The following is a 20,135-nucleotide window of genomic DNA, read 5'->3' as shown; positions in this document are numbered from 1 at the left end:
ATTTGTAAGTACTTTTATGTCCATTTGTTAACTCAGTTTGTAAGTACTTTTATGTCCATTTGTTAACTCAGTTTGTAAGTACTACTATGTCCATTTGTTAACTCAATTTGTAAGTACTTCTTTGTCCATTTGTTAACTCAGTTTGTAAGTACTTTTATGTCCATTTGTTAACTCAGTTTGTAAGTACTTTTATGTCCATTTGTTAACTCAGTTTGTAAGTACTTTTATGTCCATTTGTTAACTTAGTTTGTAAGTACTTCTTTGTCCATTTGTTAACTCAATTTGTAAGTACTACTATGTCCATTTGTTAACTCAGTTTGTAAGTACTTCTTTGTCCATTTGTTAACTCAGTTTGTAAGTACTTCTTTGTCCATTTGTTAACTCAGTTTGTAAGTACTTCTTTGTCCATTTGTTAACTTAGTTTGTAAGTACTTCTTTGTCCATTTGTTAACTCAGTTTGTAAGTACTTCTTTGTTCATTTGTTAACTCAGTTTGTAAGTACTTCTTTGTCCATTTGTTAACTCAGTTTGTAAGTACTACTATGTCCATTTGTTAACTCAATTTGTAAGTACTACTATGTCCATTTGTTAACTCAGTTTGTAAGTACTTTTATGTCCATTTGTTAACTCAGTTTGTAAGTACTACTATGTCCATTTGTTAACTCAATTTGTAAGCACTTCTTTGTTCATTTGTTAACTCAATTTGTAAACACTTCTTTGTCCATTTGTTAACTCAATTTGTAAGCACTTTTTTGTCCATTTGTTAACTCAGTTTGTAAGTACTTCTTTGTCCATTTGTTAACTCAGTTTGTAAGTACTTCTTTGTCCATTTGTTAACTCAGTTTGTAAGTACTTCTTTGTCCATTTGTTAACTCAGTTTGTAAGTACTTCTTTGTCCATTTGTTAACTCAGTTTGTAAGTACTACTATGTCCATTTGTTAACTCAGTTTGTAAGTACTACTATGTCCATTTGTTAACTCAATTTGTAAGTACTACTATGTCCATTTGTTAACTCAGTTTGTAAGTACTTTTATGTCCATTTGTTAACTCAGTTTGTAAGTACTACTATGTCCATTTGTTAACTCAATTTGTAAGTACTTTTATGTCCATTTGTTAACTCAATTTGTAAGTACTTCTTTGTCCATTTGTTAACTCAATTTGTAAGTACTTCTTTGTCCATTTGTTAACTCAGTTTGTAAGTACTTCTTTGTCCATTTGTTAACTCAGTTTGTAAGTACTTCTTTGTCCATTCGTTAACTCAGTTTGTAAGTACTACTATGTCCATTTGTTAACTCGATTTGTAAGTACTACTATGTCCATTTGTTAACTCAGTTTGTAAGTACTACTATGTCCATTTGTTAACTCAGTTTGTAAGTACTACTATGTCCATTTGTTAACTCGATTTGTAAGTACTACTATGTCCATTTGTTAACTCAGTTTGTAAGTACTTCTTTGTCCATTTGTTAACTCAGTTTGTAAGTACTACTATGTCCATTTGTTAACTCAGTTTGTAAACACTTTTTTGTCCATTTGTTAACTCAGTTTGTAAACACTTTTTTGTCCATTTGTTAACTCAGTTTGTAAGTACTTCTTTGTCCATTTGTTAACTCAGTTTGTAAGTACTTCTTTGTCCATTTGTTAACTCAGTTTGTAAGTACTTCTTTGTCCATTTGTTAACTCAGTTTGTAAGTACTACTATGTCCATTTGTTAACTCAGTTTGTAAGTACTACTATGTCCATTTGTTAACTCAATTTGTAAGTACTACTATGTCCATTTGTTAACTCAGTTTGTAAGTACTTTTATGTCCATTTGTTAACTCAGTTTGTAAGTACTTCTTTGTCCATTTGTTAACTCAATTCGTAAGTACTTTTATGTCCATTTGTTAACTCAGTTTGTAAGTACTTCTTTGTCCATTTGTTAACTCAGTTTGTAAGTACTTCTTTGTCCATTTGTTAACTCAATTTGTAAGTACTTCTTTGTCCATTTGTTAACTCAGTTTGTAAGTACTTCTTTGTCCATTTGTTAACACAGTTTGTAAGTACTTCTTTGTCCATTCGTTAACTCAGTTTGTAAGTACTACTATGTCCATTTGTTAACTCGATTTGTAAGTACTACTATGTCCATTTGTTAACTCAGTTTGTAAGTACTACTATGTCCATTTGTTAACTCAGTTTGTAAGTACTTTTATGTCCATTTGTTAACTCAGTTTGTAAGTACTTTTATGTCCATTTGTTAACTCAGTTTGTAAGTACTTTTATGTCCATTTGTTAACTCAGTTTGTAAGTACTTTTATGTCCATTTGTTAACTCAGTTTGTAAGTACTTCTTTGTCCATTTGTTAACTCAATTTGTAAGTACTTCTTTGTTCATTTGTTAACTCAGTTTGTAAGTACTTCTTTGTCCATTTGTTAACTTAGTTTGTAAGTACTTCTTTGTCCATTTGTTAACTCAGTTTGTAAGTACTTCTTTGTTCATTTGTTAACTTAGTTTGTAAGTACTTCTTTGTCCATTTGTTAACTCAGTTTGTAAGTACTACTATGTCCATTTGTTAACTCAATTTGTAAGTACTACTATGTCCATTTGTTAACTCAGTTTGTAAGTACTTCTTTGTCCATTTGTTAACTCAATTTGTAAGTACTTTGTTCATTTGTTAACTCAGTTTGTAAGTACTTCTTTGTCCATTTGTTAACTTAGTTTGTAAGTACTTCTTTGTCCATTTGTTAACTCAGTTTGTAAGTACTTCTTTGTTCATTTGTTAACTCAGTTTGTAAGTACTACTATGTCCATTTGTTAACTTAATTTGTAAGTACTACTATGTCCATTTGTTAACTCAGTTTGTAAGTACTACTATGTTTATTTGTTAACTCAATTTGTAAGTACTTTTATGTCCATTTGTTAACTCAGTTTGTAAGTACTTCTTTGTCCATTTGTTAACTCAATTTGTAAGTACTTCTTTGTTCATTTGTTAACTCAGTTTGTAAGTACTTCTTTGTCCATTTGTTAACTTAGTTTGTAAGTACTTCTTTGTCCATTTGTTAACTCAGTTTGTAAGTACTTCTTTGTCCATTTGTTAACTCAGTTTGTAAGTACTTCTTTGTCCATTTGTTAACTCAGTTTGTAAGTACTACTATGTCCATTTGTTAACTCAGTTTGTAAGTACTTTTATGTCCATTTGTTAACTCAGTTTGTAAGTACTTTTATGTCCATTTGTTAACTCAGTTTGTAAGTACTACTATGTCCATTTGTTAACTCAGTTTGTAAGTACTACTATGTCCATTTGTTAACTCAGTTTGTAAGTACTTCTTTGTCCATTTGTTAACTTAGTTTGTAAGTACTTCTTTGTCCATTTGTTAACTCAGTTTGTAAGTACTTCTTTGTTCATTTGTTAACTTAGTTTGTAAGTACTTCTTTGTCCATTTGTTAACTCAGTTTGTAAGTACTACTATGTCCATTTGTTAACTCAATTTGTAAGTACTACTATGTCCATTTGTTAACTCAGTTTGTAAGTACTTCTTTGTCCATTTGTTAACTCAATTTGTAAGTACTTTGTTCATTTGTTAACTCAGTTTGTAAGTACTTCTTTGTCCATTTGTTAACTTAGTTTGTAAGTACTTCTTTGTCCATTTGTTAACTCAGTTTGTAAGTACTTCTTTGTTCATTTGTTAACTCAGTTTGTAAGTACTACTATGTCCATTTGTTAACTCAATTTGTAAGTACTACTATGTCCATTTGTTAACTCAGTTTGTAAGTACTTTTATGTCCATTTGTTAACTCAGTTTGTAAGTACTACTATGTTTATTTGTTAACTCAATTTGTAAGTACTTTTATGTCCATTTGTTAACTCAGTTTGTAAGTACTTCTTTGTCCATTTGTTAACTCAGTTTGTAAGTACTTCTTTGTCCATTCGTTAACTCAGTTTGTAAGTACTACTATGTCCATTTGTTAACTCGATTTGTAAGTACTACTATGTCCATTTGTTAACTCAGTTTGTAAGTACTACTATGTCCATTTGTTAACTCAGTTTGTAAGTACTACTATGTCCATTTGTTAACTCGATTTGTAAGTACTACTATGTCCATTTGTTAACTCAGTTTGTAAGTACTTCTTTGTCCATTTGTTAACTCAGTTTGTAAGTACTTCTTTGTCCATTTGTTAACTCAGTTTGTAAGTACTTCTTTGTCCATTTGTTATCTCAGTTTGTAAGTACTACTATGTCCATTTGTTAACTCAGTTTGTAAGTACTACTATGTCCATTTGTTAACTCAGTTTGTAAGTACTTTTATGTCCATTTGTTAACTCAGTTTGTAAGTACTTTTATGTCCATTTGTTAACTCAGTTTGTAAGTACTTTTATGTCCATTTGTTAACTCAGTTTGTAAGTACTTTTATGTCCATTTGTTAACTCAGTTTGTAAGTACTTTTATGTCCATTTGTTAACTCAGTTTGTAAGTACTTCTTTGTCCATTTGTTAACTCAATTTGTAAGTACTTCTTTGTTCATTTGTTAACTCAGTTTGTAAGTACTTCTTTGTCCATTTGTTAACTTAGTTTGTAAGTACTTCTTTGTCCATTTGTTAACTCAGTTTGTAAGTACTTCTTTGTTCATTTGTTAACTTAGTTTGTAAGTACTTCTTTGTCCATTTGTTAACTCAGTTTGTAAGTACTACTATGTCCATTTGTTAACTCAATTTGTAAGTACTACTATGTCCATTTGTTAACTCAGTTTGTAAGTACTTCTTTGTCCATTTGTTAACTCAATTTGTAAGTACTTTGTTCATTTGTTAACTCAGTTTGTAAGTACTTCTTTGTCCATTTGTTAACTCAGTTTGTAAGTACTTTTATGTCCATTTGTTAACTCAGTTTGTAAGTACTTTTATGTCCATTTGTTAACTCAGTTTGTAAGTACTCTTTGTCCATTTGTTAACTCAATTTGTAAGTACTTCTTTGTTCATTTGTTAACTCAGTTTGTAAGTACTTCTTTGTCCATTTGTTAACTCAGTTTGTAAGTACTTCTTTGTTCATTTGTTAACTTAGTTTGTAAGTACTTCTTTGTCCATTTGTTAACTCAGTTTGTAAGTACTACTATGTCCATTTGTTAACTCAATTTGTAAGTACCACTATGTCCATTTGTTAACTCAGTTTGTAAGTACTTCTTTGTCCATTTGTTAACTCAATTTGTAAGTACTTTGTTCATTTGTTAACTCAGTTTGTAAGTACTTCTTTGTCCATTTGTTAACTTAGTTTGTAAGTACTTCTTTGTCCATTTGTTAACTCAGTTTGTAAGTACTTCTTTGTTCATTTGTTAACTCAGTTTGTAAGTACTACTATGTCCATTTGTTAACTCAATTTGTAAGTACTACTATGTCCATTTGTTAACTCAGTTTGTAAGTACTTTTATGTCCATTTGTTAACTCAATTTGTAAGTACTAGTATGTCCATTTGTTAATTCAGTTTGTTAGTACTTCTTTGTCCATTTGTTAACTCAATTTGTAAGCACTTCTTTGTTCATTTGTTAACTCAATTTGTAAACACTTTTTTGTCCATTTGTTAACTCAGTTTGTAAGTACTTCTTTGTCCATTTGTTAATTTAGTTTGTAAGTACTTCTTTGTCCATTTGTTAACTCAGTTTGTAAGTACTTCTTTGTCCATTTGTTAACTCAGTTTGTAAGTACTACTATGTCCATTTGTTAACTCAGTTTGCAAGTATTTCTTTGTCCATTTGTTAATTCAGTTTGTAAGTACTACTATGTCCATTTGTTAACTCAATTTGTAAGCACTTCTTTGTTCATTTGTTAACTCAATTTGTAAACACTTTTTTGTCCATTTGTGAACTCAGTTTGTAAGTACTTCTTTGTCCATTTGTGAACTCAGTTTGTAAGTACTTCTTTGTCCATTTGTTAACTCGATTTGTAAGTACTTCTTTGTCCATTTGTTAACTCAGTTTGTAAGTACTTCTTTGTCCATTTGTTAACTCAGTTTGTAAGTACTACTATGTCCATTTGTTAACTCAGTTTGTAAGTACTTCTTTGTCCATTTGTTAACTCAGTTTGTAAGTACTTCTTTGTCCATTTGTTAACTCAGTTTGTAAGTACTTCTTTGTCCATTTGTTAACTCAGTTTGTAAGTACTACTATGTCCATTTGTTAACTCGATTTGTAAGTACTACTATGTCCATTTGTTAACTCAGTTTGTAAGCACTTCTTTGTTCATTTGTTAACTCAATTTGTAAACACTTTTTTGTCCATTTGTTAACTCAGTTTGTAAGTACTTCTTTGTCCATTTGTTAACTCAGTTTGTAAGTACTACTATGTCCATTTGTTAACTCGATTTGTAAGTACTACTATGTCCATTTGTTAACTCAATTTGTAAGTACTTCCTTGTCTATTTGTTAACGGACACATAATTTTATTCTTTGACTTACGACAGACCCCTGGTGTGTTGTAAATGAAAAAGAAATGTTATTTTTGTTTAACTCAACATGTTTCATGGTAAACATTTCGAATTATAAAATATTTCTTAAATGTTATTTTGAAAAACCTCATTTTCTTAACTTAGCTAAGAAGTCATTAATTCTGATTTTTCAAAAATAGCTGTCTCAGTTTGTAAGTACTTTTTTGTATAAGTTGCTAAAACCTTCAACTTTGCGATCTCTTCACTCATATATTCATCTATGTTTCTTTATTTTTTTTGTTAGTCTGGTTCCGTCAGCAAAAGTACACAGTATTGTCTTAAAGAAGCGCCCCTGGTGATTCATTAGTAAGTGTGAGGACTTATAACGCTAAGAATTAGGTTCCGATTCATGTGGTGGGTAGAGAATAGATTATCCATTGTGTAGCTTCACGCTTAACATCAACGAAATCAAACTTAAATAAGTGCCCCCGATGACTTATTAGTACGTCTGGAATTTTATGATGCTATAAAAATACAGGTTTCGATACTACTCTGATCAAAGCACAGACAGTCCATTGTATAGATATGCCCTTGAAAATAAACAAACTAAACTTTAGAAAATAATAAATAGTGATTAATTTTGAAATTGCTGAATGTTTTTTCAGTAGCGGATTTAATGTTTTGTGAGGGCCATACATTCCATTTATCTTTACATAGACTAAAATTATCAGTTGACCCTATTAAGACCATGAGTCCTTGGGCTGAGCTCCCTCTAGCTTCTAAGTAAATACGTCACTGCGTTTTGTGGGAATATATATATATCGAAGAACTGATTTATATCAAAAATGACTGTGAGAACTAGATACCTATAAGAAAGACTTTATAATGTTCGATATGCCGAAAAATCACAGCGATTTTTTGCTGAGAATAATATTTCGTTTTGAATTCCAGTGTAATAAAAACTGCGGTTTCAAAACGACGTTAATTTCCAACTTCTAGTAGAAATTCAACTTCCACATTTGTCAATTTCTTCAATAAATATGTCTTTCCTTTTTTTTTTTCCTTTCTAAGGAAACCGAAGAAATTGAAGCTGTGCTCAAAGTAAATGGTACAAGTTTCGTGGCTCTCGGATGGAGACCTGTGGATACGAAAAGTAGCTGTAAGGCGTTTCCTTTTGTTAGCAATCATCGAGCGTCTGAAGCAAGAAGGAAAACAGGCGATGTAAACATGGACGATGAAAGAACTACATCTAAAGATGATAAATCGGTTCTCGAGTTTGATACTGAACACGAGAGAGAGGTAAATGAACCTGTACCAGAAAAAATTCCTAAACCAACATCTAAACCGGTTCCCACAATGGGAGAGATGGTGCTAACAAATACACGAGAATCTCAGAAGCCCCAGGACAGAACAGACCCGGACGGAGCTAAAGACACGAAACCTTCAGATACTGGGTCTGAAGGTATGAAAACTCAGAAGGTTCATGATGCGCCCTCTGTTGCCTCAATAAATTCTCCAGGAATATTCGACTTTGTTGACCATAGGAGGCACAGAATAGGGGCTGTTCCACACCCCTTATCAACAGAAGCTTTTGGTGGACCACCGTATTACTTCTCACCTTCTCAACTGTCGCTCAGAGGTCGGTCTTTCGATTTTCCAGTGTCAAGAAACCTCGCTCATCAACCTTTAAAGAACGTCAAACACATATTTGACAACAATGGTAATGTAATAGGAATCACACTTTCAGAAACCCCGGACAGACGTAGTCTTTATCCTAGACGGGAAGTTGGACATCCTTTTGAATCCCTTTTTAGCGGACGCGGTTTTTTTCCTCTTAATCGCTTCAAACGCAAAGTTAAACAGCCGTATGAATTCGGTGCATCTGCAGAGCCAGAAGTTTCGGCAGAGCCCTTAAAGCCAAATCAGTCTGAAAGATCTGATGCTTACCCCCAGGTGACCCCGTATACTCCTCGCCACGACTTCCATCCCATGGACTGCACAGATATTGTAATCGGGGTCGTTCGTGAAGGAGCTAGTCGTATTTTTGACTATTACACTCGTGATAGGTCAACACCACAAATTGACTCTTATTATGGTGGAACAGACGACTTAACTGCTGCAGTAGGTGAAGAAATGATTGGTGTAACCACCATTTTGTTCCGGAAGAAGTTAAAAGGTAGGGTGTTTTTGTTTGTTTGTTTGTATGAAATTAAGAACAAAACTACACAATGGGCTATCTGTACTTTGCCCACCACGGGTATTGAAACCTGGGTTTTAGCGATGTAAGTTCGCAGACATGCCGCTGTGCCACTGGGAAGCAAAAGTTAGAGAAAAAATGTACTTCTTAGATATTTGTTCTCCCATTTTTCCAGTAGGTTAAGGAGAAAATGACATGACCCCTATTTTGTTCCGAAAATAAATGTTTACAAATGAATATATTTTCATATTACTCTAGAAGTAACTAAGTCCCCATGACTCTTATGATATGTAGCTCTGATATCAGTGCAGTATGAATAAGTTTATTTAATTTTAGTTTTTGAAAGTTTATAACTAAATATGTTATATACATCGTGGGTATTAAAACAAATGTATGTCGTAAGCTGATGGGTTATCTGTGACATTTGTTTTTAAATCCTTTTAGTTTGTGTACCAGTTGTTAAACTCTTTACTAATTTTCTTGTAGGGTCGGCTCGGCATGGCTAAGGGGTTAGGGCACTCGACTCGCAACCTGAGGGTTCGAATTCCTCTTTCACCAAAGATGATCGCTCATTGGACTTTGGAGGTAATATAATGTGACGGTGAGTCCCACTATTCGTTGATGAAAGAGTAGCCCAAGAGTTAGCTGTGGGTGGTGATGACTAGCTGCCTTCCCTCTAGTTGGTGATGACTAGCTGCCTTCCCCCTAGTCTGAGGGTCTCGGGTTCGAATCCTCGCCACACCAAACATATTCGCCCTTTCAGCCGTGGTGGCGTTATAATGTGACGATCAATCCCATTATTCATTAGTAAAAGAGTAGCCCAAGAATTGGCGGTGAGTGGTGATGACTAGTTGCCTTTCCTCTCACCTTACATTGCTAAATTAGGGCTGGATACCGCAGATAGCCCTCGAGTAGCTTTGCGCGAAATGTAAAACAAAAACCAAACCTGTGGTCTTTCAGTTCTAAATTAGAAACAGCTAGCGCAGACAACTCTCGTGTAGCTTTGCGCAAAATTCATAACAAACCTTAGAGGGTCTGGCTAAAAACCACATCCCAGCTAAGATTAATATCAGTTGGTTTAGGATGGCAATTCAGTGGCATAGCGGTATGTCTGCAGAGATAGCTCATTATGTTGCTTTGTGTTTAACTTCGAGTAAACAAACCGGTTAAGATTAGATAAATATGTGTGTAAATACGTTTTGTTGTTTTATCATAGGAAAAAGTGGAAAAAAAATTATGCAAAGTAAATTTAAACTCGCACATTATTTATTTATTTTGCCTTTTATAAACATCTTCTATTTTCAACATCCTCCGGCACCACCGGTTGTAAATGGCTAATTTAGGGTTACAGTTATCATTTGTTATTCCTACAATAACAATAATATGATTGGTTGAAAGACGTTTTAAGTGAGAGCTGCAACTTATAATTCGGATTGTCATCTAGTAGAACCTCGTATGGTTCTTAGGGACCGTATGTGTTAAAGTATTCGATCAACAAATAGTAATTATATTCCAATACATCTTTTCCAGCAAAAGAACTCACTGACCACACCATAGAGGACAGATTAATGAACGTCATTTGGGCCAGAGGTCAAGAACCTGGAATGTACATCCACCGACCTAAAACGGGCCTTGATATCGGAAAAGCAAAGATAAAAGATTTCTACCGGCCTGACGAACTGAAGTATCATGGACACGGAGATCAGCGAGGGAAAACAACCATGAACTTCTTCGGTAGGTAGAGATAAAATGTCACCCTTAGCACTCCCAACTATGTTTTTAATATGTGGTCAAGTGGTAAGCATACCAGGACGTTGAGCTGGAGAATTCTTGGTTCACGTCCCGTCACCGAAAAACGCGAATCTCATTCTGGAGCCTTGGCTTCGCTGTGAGGTTTAAGTTAAAATTTCACTATTGAATTAAAGTAGTCCAAGAATTGGCGATGGGTACTGTTGACTAGCTTCCTTTTCTCTTAGTATTATTTTAGAAATGGTTTGCCATTACTTAGTGTGACAGGTCTGGTGGTGAGAGCACTGAACCCTCAATATTGGGTACGAAAATTTATATCTCGTCAAAAGCTCGCCCTTTCAGCTGGTAAGACGTTGTAATGCGAAGAGCAGTACTACTTTTTACTGACAATAGAGTAGCCCAAGAATTGGCGGTGGGTGATGTTGACTAGTTTCCTTCTTTCTACTTTATCGCTGATACACATAGATAAAGAGTATGATGGATAAAGAAGCAAATATATGAAATCGTCGTTGTTTTATTACAGCAAGGAATAACAAATTAATACAAATAATATTTTTAACTTTACTGTTTGTTCATTTTGAATTTCGTATGAAGCTACTCGAGGGCTATCTGCACTAGCCGTCCCTAATTTAGCAGTGTACGACCAGAGGGAAGGCATCTAGTCATCACCACCCACCGCCGACTCTTGTGCTATTCTTTTGCAAACGAATAGTGGGATTGACCTAACATTATAACGCCCCCACGGCTGAAAGAGCGAGCATGTTTGGTGTGGCAGGGATTTGAATCCGCAACCTTCGGATTACGAGTTGAGCGGCGCCTTAAACACCTGGCCATGCCCGGCCTTTTATTGATTGACAAAACTTTTGTGTGTCCTCTTTAACTGGATTGCTAATCTAGGGTTAAAAATCGTCATTTGCAGCTTATGCAATGAGAGTAAGGCAAAAGTAAGAGAAATGAACGACAAACGTAGTAGAACAAAATCTTTCTTACATAACGGATGTTTAAGGTGCTCGACTCGCAATGTGCAGATCACGGGTTCAAATCCCTCTCACACCAAACATGTTCACCCTTTCAACCATGGGAGCGTTAGAAGCGACTGTTAATCCCACTATTCTTTGGTAAAAGAGTATAGCCTGATAATTGGCGATGGGTGGTGACGGCTAGTTACCTATCTTCTAGTCTTCCATTCTTACATTGGGGACGGCTGGCGCAGACAACCTTCGTGTAGTTTTGCGTGAACTTCAGAACGAAGGAAAAATATGTAACAGAGGCATGTACATAAACTTAGCTGTAAACCGAGACATAGTGATAAGAAAGGAATAGGTCTTTTAAACCTTAAGTAATTTATATATCTGTGGACATATGAAGCATTCTTTTTTTTAAAAAAACGTTTAAAGAAATGTTAATTTCGGTTAACTTTGTAAATTTGTAAATTTTAAAAGTTGTGGTGTGTATTTTCCTTTTAAATTCCAAATTTTCATTTTCACTTTAACCAACATTGTTTAATGTGTCGCTTCATTCCTTCCCAAGGGTTTTGGCATTAACCGATTTGCTGTTAGACATTATAATAGAAGTCGCAACAACGAACAGTCGAGATTTCACGAATTTCTTACACTAAAAAGATAATGTGTTATTGCAACTTTTAGTTAATCAACTGTCCACTATTTACGTTCGTTGCAGATGCAACTAACCAACTTCCCGCAGCAACTGTTTCATCTTCTAGTGGCGAATGGAAGTATCCTCATGGCTGTGGGGATCAAAGTTGTCAGTACCACGTGAAGTGGGACCTTGAGGAGGACACTGATGACGTCCGTTTCGTAATTCAAAGTTCAAACAGCGATAAGTGGACAGGGATTGGTTTCTCGAAAAATCCAAAAATGGTGAGCACTTAAAAACACATCTAGTTTAATAAGCATAAATACAAACAAGAGGGAATATTTTAATAGAAATAGGGCTACCGAGAGTTATTCCAGGCCCTGGGGTAGTCATGTACCTTATGGACTCCCATAATAACAGTTAACTTTTTATATAAAATTAAATTTTCAGAGTGTATTAAAAACTTTGCCCTCAAAAATGCTCGGGAAATTTGATGTTACCTCTCTGATGTTCCCGGACCTGGAGGTAAACCCCCGTTATCCTGTATTATCGGCAGTCCTGAATAGAAATCCTGTATTTAAAGAAGTACTGTTGCTATACAGATGCTAGTTGGACCAGGTTCTGTTACATAGGTAAAAGTCAAGTATGGAAGGGTCGTTGAATACGATTTTGGAAATGACCGATGTATTTTTAGTAGATTGTACTTCTTGAACTGCTTTATACATTATTCTATTTTTGTTATCTTGGGGAACAAGGAAGGTTTTACAATTAGGGAATTGGCTTTGGTTGTGGCGTTTCTTAAAACACACAATCATCTATTACCTGGCTAGACAATGAAGTGTGATTCTACTGTGAAATATACATTGCCTCAGATGTTTCTTGACAGTCAATCCCACTGTTATTTAGTAAAATAGTAGCCCAAGAGTTGGCGGTGGGCGGTGATGACTAGCTGTCTTCTTTCTAGTCTACTTCTTCAAAATTAAAAGACGAATAGTGCAGATGCACCTCGGGTGGCTTTACCCGAAATTCAACAAACAACAAAAGTTATTTAAGATGGCATATTAAGATTTGCATTTATTTCTACACTTGCTAATATTCACAATGTATATATATATATATGTAAAGTTATTTTAGCTTGAACTGTATATTTCCCTGTTTAATAACCATGCAATGAAAAGTTAAAGATCTTATTACTCAAATAACTTATTTTGTATTGTTCAGTCAATTGTTGTGTTATTTTTATTCCTTTTGATACTGAATTCTATATTCTAATAACTGATATTGTATTACTCTTGTTCCTATTCCTTTAGATACTTGTGTTTATATTAAAATAACTGATGTTGTATTACTCTTGTTTCTATTCCTTTAGATACTTGTGTTTATATTAAAATAACTGATGTTGTATTACTCTTGTTTCTATTCTTTTAGATACTTGTGTTTATATTCTAATAACTGATGTTGTATTACTCTTGTTCCTATTCCTTTAGATACTTGTGTTTATATTAAAATAACTGATGTTGTATTACTCTTGTTCCCATTCCTTTAGATACTTGTGTTTATATTAAAATAACTCTTGTTCCCATTCCTTTAGATACTTGTGTTTATATTAAAATAACTGATTTTATATTATTGTTGTTGTTATTTCTTTAGATACTTGTGTTTATATTAAAATAACTGATGCTGTATTATTGTTGTTGTCATTTCTTTAGATACTTGTGTCTACATTCACGAGATGTTTTATGTTTATTCAAGCCATCCAGCGCAATCTCTAAAATAAAAACATTAATAAAAATTGTTTTTATGTTTATTGAACCTCATTTAGTTTGTTTTTCATTTGATTTTAACAGCCCAGTAGCGATGCTGTGATAGGCTGGATAAACGGAATCGGCCAAGTCACCGTTATTGACGTGCAAGTATCTATCTTGTGTTACTATTATATATATATAATAATATAACCACTTCTTTTTAAAATATAAAATAATTGTATATTTTGTATGTTTTATTAGTAAGATAAAAGACTTGTGAGTATTGTTAGTAAGATAAAACACTTGTGAGTATTATTAGTAAGATAAAACACTTGTGAGTATTGTTATTAAGATAAAACACTTGTATGTTTTGTTAGTAAGATAAAATAACTAAGAATGGTTAGTAAGAAACAATGATGATGTGTTGAAAGCTCAGTAAAAGGTTCTAAGTGGTGATTACCAGATCGTGTATTATGGATCAGCGTTTCCCAAGGTGAGGTGCTACCCACTACGAGAACGCTAACGATTTTGTTAGTCACTAGTGCAATAATAGTCAAATAAGCGTTTTATCATAATTTTTATTAATGAAAATAATAAATAATTATCACAGCATATGTAGCGTCTTAATGTGTATCCGTATCTTGTATTTCGTCACTTAATATACAGTTTCGTTCACAAATAAAATTAAAAACGAAAAGAGGAAGGCGAACATGAAACCATATTTACTAAAGGGGGCGCTGGGTGATAAATTTTAGTGAATACTGGTACAGATACATACCAATGAAACTCAATGATAATGAATATAAACTAGCGTAGATAAAAAGTTATAGACGGGTATGAAGTAGGATAAATGCAATAATATACAGGAAATAAGATAAAATATGAGATGGTACCAAAGGTCTTGAATCAGTTTAGGCTTAAAATATGATAAGTTTTGAACTGAAGACCACGTTTGGTATTTATAATTATTGTCCAAGAAGTTATTTTAAAATACCTAGACTCTAAACTGAAAGTTTTTGATAAGCTACTTTGAACACGCGAATGGGAAAGTTTTTAATGTATTTTCATTTTCCAATATACCAGTCTAAGTTAAGTAGACACTTGTATAAATAAAAAAAACTTTCAAAAGAAAAATTAACCTCCTGGTGGTGACGAAATAAGTTGTTGAAGTGTGTAGTGTGTAATAATACGTCTGGGCCCAATATGGTCTATCTTTATACAGTATCTTCCCCCAGTGGCACAACGGTATGTCTTCGGACTCACACCGCTAGAAACCGGGTTTCAATACTCGTGGTGAGCAGAGCACAAATAGTCCATTGTGTAGCTTTGTGTTTTAGTCCAAACAAATAAATAAATAAATGCGTGTTTTTTTGTAGCAAAGCCACATCGGGCTATTTACCGAGCCCACCAAGGGGAATCGAACCGCTGATTTTAGCGTTGTAAATCCGTAGACTTACAGCTGTACCAGCGGGGACAAATAAATAAATAAAACTTTATACAATTAATTATTGAGTAAGTATTGTATAGTGTTGTGACTAAGGTCAGTTTCATTTTTAAACATTTAGTGTGTACTGTTAAAAAATTGTTTTTTATATAATTTTTACGAATGTATTACACCATGATATGTATATATATATATATGTGTGTGTGTGTGTGTGTGTGTGTGTATTTATTTCACACGTAAAATCTTTGAAATTGACTCTATGTTTCAGCTGGTTAACTGGTTACGAACGTCCACAATATGACGACAGCCAGGATATACACGACATTTCCGGTGAGGTTAATGACGGAAGGGTCACGCTACGTTTTAGTCGGAAACGAAAAACTGGAGATCACACTCAAGATATCGAGTTCACAGCAACGGATGGTTTCTATTTCTTCTTTCCCGTAAAGGGCGGAATGTTTGACGACAGTAACCGCAAGATTGAGTTCCACGAGCAAATACCTGTGGTGTCTAGCGAAAAATTTTACGTTGGTCTTAACAAGGAACGGGGTGAGTCGTTTTCAGAAATTCAGAGAAAATATTTTGGTTTTATATGTAGATATTTAATAATCTGTAAAGTCAAGGAAATTATTTGTCACAAAAAAGAAGACAATTAATAATGATAATGAAACGTCAAGAAATAAAAAAATAATTAACACAACAATGATTACACGTTATATAAGTTAAAGAATAAGCGGTTTTGTTTGTTTTTTGAATTTCGCGCAAAGCTACACGAGGGCTATCTGCGCTAGCCGTCCCTAATTTAGCAGTGTAAGACTAGAGGGAAGGCAGCTAGTCATCACCACCCACCACCAACTTTGGGGTTACGTTTTACCAACGAATAGTGAGATTGGCCGTCGCATTATAATGCCTCCACGGTTCTAAGGACGAACATGTTAGGTGTGACGAAACTTAGAACCCACGACCTAACCACCCGGCCAGGCCACAGCTCTGATAACCAGACCTCTATCTACAACAGGATCAACCTGCGTCCGATGAATACACGAAGAGTGAAGTTCAATTATGTTGATCTGAAAAGTTTATTTGTTTGTTTTGTTTTGAATTTCGTGTAAAGCTACACGAGGGCTATCTGCGCTAGCTGTCCCTAATTTAGCAGTGTAAGACTAGAGGGAAGGCAGCTAGTCAACACCACCCACCGCTAACTCTTGGGCTACTCTTTTACCAACGAATAGTGGGATTGACCGCCACTTTATAACGCCCCCACTGCTGAAGGGGTGATCATGTTTGTTGTAACGGGGATTCAAACCTCCATCCCTCAGATTACGAGTTGAGAGCCCTAACCACCTCACCATGCTGGGTCTAAGAAGAAACAAAGTGCGTGATTTTTTTTACACTAAGCTTAATACCTGTGATGGACAAAGCACAGATAGCCCGTTGTGCAGTTTTGCGCATAACAACAAGCAAACAGTTACTCTTAAATTATTAGAAAAGTAACGACTGTTATCTGTGTAGGAGGGTAGTCAGAATGGTGCACGTTGACTCGTAGCGTTACTTACAGCTGTATAATGTTTAGTCTCCTTTGTGTTTATACTGTTTTGCATTATAGCGTTTTATTTTATTCGTGGATAATTCTGGCTATCTCTGCACGTCTTCTTACTGTCAAACAGGGACTGCTGGCCCAGATAGCCCTTGTGCAGCTTTGCGCGAAATTCAAAAACAAACAAACAATTAAACTTTTCAGATCAGTATGATTGAACTTCACTCTTCGTGTATTCACCGGACGCAGGTTGACCCTGTTGTATATAGAGGTCTGGTTATCAGAGCTGTAGGGCCTGGAATGGCCGGGTGGTTAGGGTCGCGGGTTTTAATCTACGTCACACCAGACATGCTCGTTTTTAGAACCGTGGAAGCGTTATAATGCGACGACCAATCCCACTATTCGTTAGTAAAAGAGTAACCCAAAAGCTGGCGATGAGCGGTGATGACTAGCTGCTTTCCCTCACTCTTACATTGCTAAGTTAGGGACTCCTAGCGCAGATAGCCCTCGTGTACGTTTGCGCGAAATTCAAAAGAAATAAACAAACAAACAGAGCTGTAGTTAATGTAGCAAGTTTACATCCGTGCGATACGACAAAACATTCTGTCCGCTTTTACACTGTAGATACATTCATTATAAGTTTGATGGTCAGCCTTTATCATGGGTGAGTGAGTGGGACGTGTTGACTGGTTCGCTCTAGCAAGTGCAGTTATGCTATTACATACGACAGGAAGTCAATTGATACAGTCTAATATATATATATGCACATGCTATATTATCGATAGTGCCAGAAGAGGGAGATACAGTTCATGTTATCTGTTTATACATAAAAGTAATAGTACTTGAGAAAGTTTTCATTTTCGTTACAGAATCTTCAGAAGTTAAACGAGACTCTGTGTACGAACCTGATGTAAAATCGGAACCTGAGCCTTCTAGTGAACCTGTTGTAAAACCGCAACCTGAACCTACTAGCGAACCTGATGTAAAATCGGAACCTGAGCCTTCTAGTGAACCTGTTGTAAAACCGCAACCTGAACCTACTAGCGAACCTGATGTAAAATCGGAACCTGAACCTACTAGTGAACCTGATGTGAAATCGGAACCTGAACCTACTAGCGAACCTGATGTAAAATCGCAACCTGAACCTACTAGCGAACCTGATGTAAAATCGCAACCTGAACCTACTAGTGAACCTGATGTGAAATCGAAACTTGAGCATGCGAATGATCTTGATGTGAAATCGCAACCTGAGCCTACGAATACACCTGTTGTAAAATCGAAACCTGAGCCTACTAGTGAACCTAACATAAAATGGAAACTTGAGCCTTCGAGAATGACCTTGATGTAAAATCGCAACCTGAGCCTACTAGTGAACCTGTTGTAAAATCGGAACTTGAACCTACTAGCGAACGTGATGTAAAATCAGAACCTGAGCCTACCAGCGAACCTTATGTAAAATCGCAACCTGAGCCTACTAGCGAACCTGATGCAAAATCAGTACCTGAGCCTACTAGCGAACCTGAGGTAAAATCGGAACCTGTGCCTACTAGTGAACCTGATATAAAATCGCAACCTGAACCTACTAGTGAACCTGAAGTAAAATCGGAACCTGAGCCTACAAGTAAATCTAATGTAAAACCGGAACCTGAGCCTACTAGTGAACCTGATGTAAAATCGGAACTTGAGCATGCGAATGATCTTGATGTAAAATCGCAACTTGATTCTACGAATACACCTGTTGTAAAATCGGAACCTGAACCTACTAGCGAACCTGATGTAAAATGGAAACTTGAGCCTGCGAATGACCTTGATGTAAAATCGGAACCTGTGCCTACGAGTACACCTGTTGTAAAATCGGAACCTGAGCCTACGAGTACACCTGTTGTAAAATCGGAACCTGAGCCTACTAGTGAACCTAACATAAAATGGAAACTTGAGCCTTCGAATGACCTTGATGTAAAATCAAAACCTGAGCCTACTAGCGAACCTGATGTAAAATCGCAACCTGAATCCACCAGTGAATCTAATGTAATATCTACACCGATCAGTGAAGAAGATCTACAATCGGAACCTGGACCAAGTAGTGAACCTAATGTAAAATTTGAAACTGAACTCACCAGTCAACCTGATGTAAAATTTGAACTAGAAACAACCAGAAAATCAGACGTAAAATCGGAATCTGAACCCACCAATGAAACAACTGTAAAAATAAACATGGGATCCACCAACGAAGCAGATGTAAAGTCAGACATGGAAACCGCTAGTGAAGCAGATGTAAAGTCAGACATGAAAACTACTAGTGAAGCAGATGTAAAGTTAGACATGAAAACCACTAGTGAAGCAGATGTAAAGTCAGACATGAAAACCGCTAGTGAAGCAGATGTGAAGTCAGACATGAAAACCACTAGTGAAGCAGATGTGAAGTCAGACATGAAAACCACTAGTGAAGCAGATGTAAAGTCAGACATGAAAACCACTAGGGGAGCAGATGTAAAGTCAGACATGAAAACCGCTAGTGAAGCAGATGTAAAGTCAGACATGAAAACCACTAGTGAAGCAGATGTGAAGTCAGACATGAAAACCACTAGTGAAGCAGATGTAAAGTCAGACATGAAAACCACTAGGGGAGCAGATCTAAAGTCAGACATGAAAACCGCTAGTGAAGCAGATGTAAAGTCAGACATGAAAACCACTAGTGAAGCAGATGTAAAGTCAGACATGAAAACCACTAGTGAAGCAGATGTAAAGTCAGACATGAAAACCACTAGTGAAGCAGATGTAAAGTCAGACATGAAAACCACTAGTGAAGCAGATGTAAGTCAGACAGAAAACCACTAGTGAAGCAGATGTAAAGTCAGACATGAAAACCACTAGGAGCAGATGTAAGTCAGACATGAAAACCGCTAGTGAAGCAGATGTAAAGTCAGACACGAAAACCACTAGTGAAGCAGATGTAAAGTCAGACATGAAAACCGCTAGTGAAGCAGATGTAAAGTCAGACATGAAAACCGCTAGTGAAGCAGATGTAAAGTCAGACATGAAAACCACAAGTGAAGCAGATGTAAAGTCAAAAGACGAGTCCATCCCTGAAGCTGGAACTAAGGCCGAAGTAAAAGCAGAAGGTGCGATATTACAATTTAAAAATAAAACCAACAAAAACGAGCATTGTTGCTAAATCAAACGATACTGACCTTTTGACGAAATAAATAGTTTAACAAATTTATCTATTACAAAAATATTTAGAAATTACTTTTCCACATTGCATACAAACAGCGTATTAAAGAAACCCTAATTAGATATGTGAATATGTTTATTTAGTTGCAATCGAGAGAGATGTATCTGAAAAAAAAAAAAGCGCAAATATATCTTACGGATTAGGAAAGCTGAAAGTCCGGTGAATAGCCCGCTATTCGCTTTCTTGGACGGTATCAAACTTTTCGCCCCCTAGGGTCACAGTGGTACGTCTGCGGACTTACACACT

The 20,135-nt window shown here is 35.4% G+C and overlaps 1 protein-coding gene across 1 annotated transcript in view; it reads left to right on the top strand.

Annotated features, from left to right (window-relative positions):
* The window catches only part of LOC143248083 (uncharacterized), a 44,463-nt gene extending 26,317 nt beyond the window's left edge, over positions 1 to 18,146 (top strand). Inside the window, exons 8-13 of the mRNA XM_076496520.1 lie at positions 7,458 to 8,562; positions 10,114 to 10,317; positions 12,037 to 12,212; positions 13,776 to 13,837; positions 15,386 to 15,666; positions 17,524 to 18,146. Coding sequence (XP_076352635.1) covers positions 7,458 to 8,562; positions 10,114 to 10,317; positions 12,037 to 12,212; positions 13,776 to 13,837; positions 15,386 to 15,666; positions 17,524 to 18,002 — 2,307 coding nt within the window. The 3' untranslated portion in view covers positions 18,003 to 18,146. The remainder of the gene's footprint in view (positions 1 to 7,457; positions 8,563 to 10,113; positions 10,318 to 12,036; positions 12,213 to 13,775; positions 13,838 to 15,385; positions 15,667 to 17,523) is intronic.
* The last annotated feature ends 1,989 nt before the right edge of the window (positions 18,147 to 20,135 follow it).

This window comes from Tachypleus tridentatus, chromosome 4 (assembly GCF_004210375.1).
Source record: "Tachypleus tridentatus isolate NWPU-2018 chromosome 4, ASM421037v1, whole genome shotgun sequence".
NCBI classification, from domain to species: Eukaryota; Metazoa; Arthropoda; class Merostomata; order Xiphosura; family Limulidae; genus Tachypleus; species Tachypleus tridentatus.
Note: the sequence above shows the minus strand (reverse complement) of the source record. Positions and strands in the feature narration are given on the sequence as shown.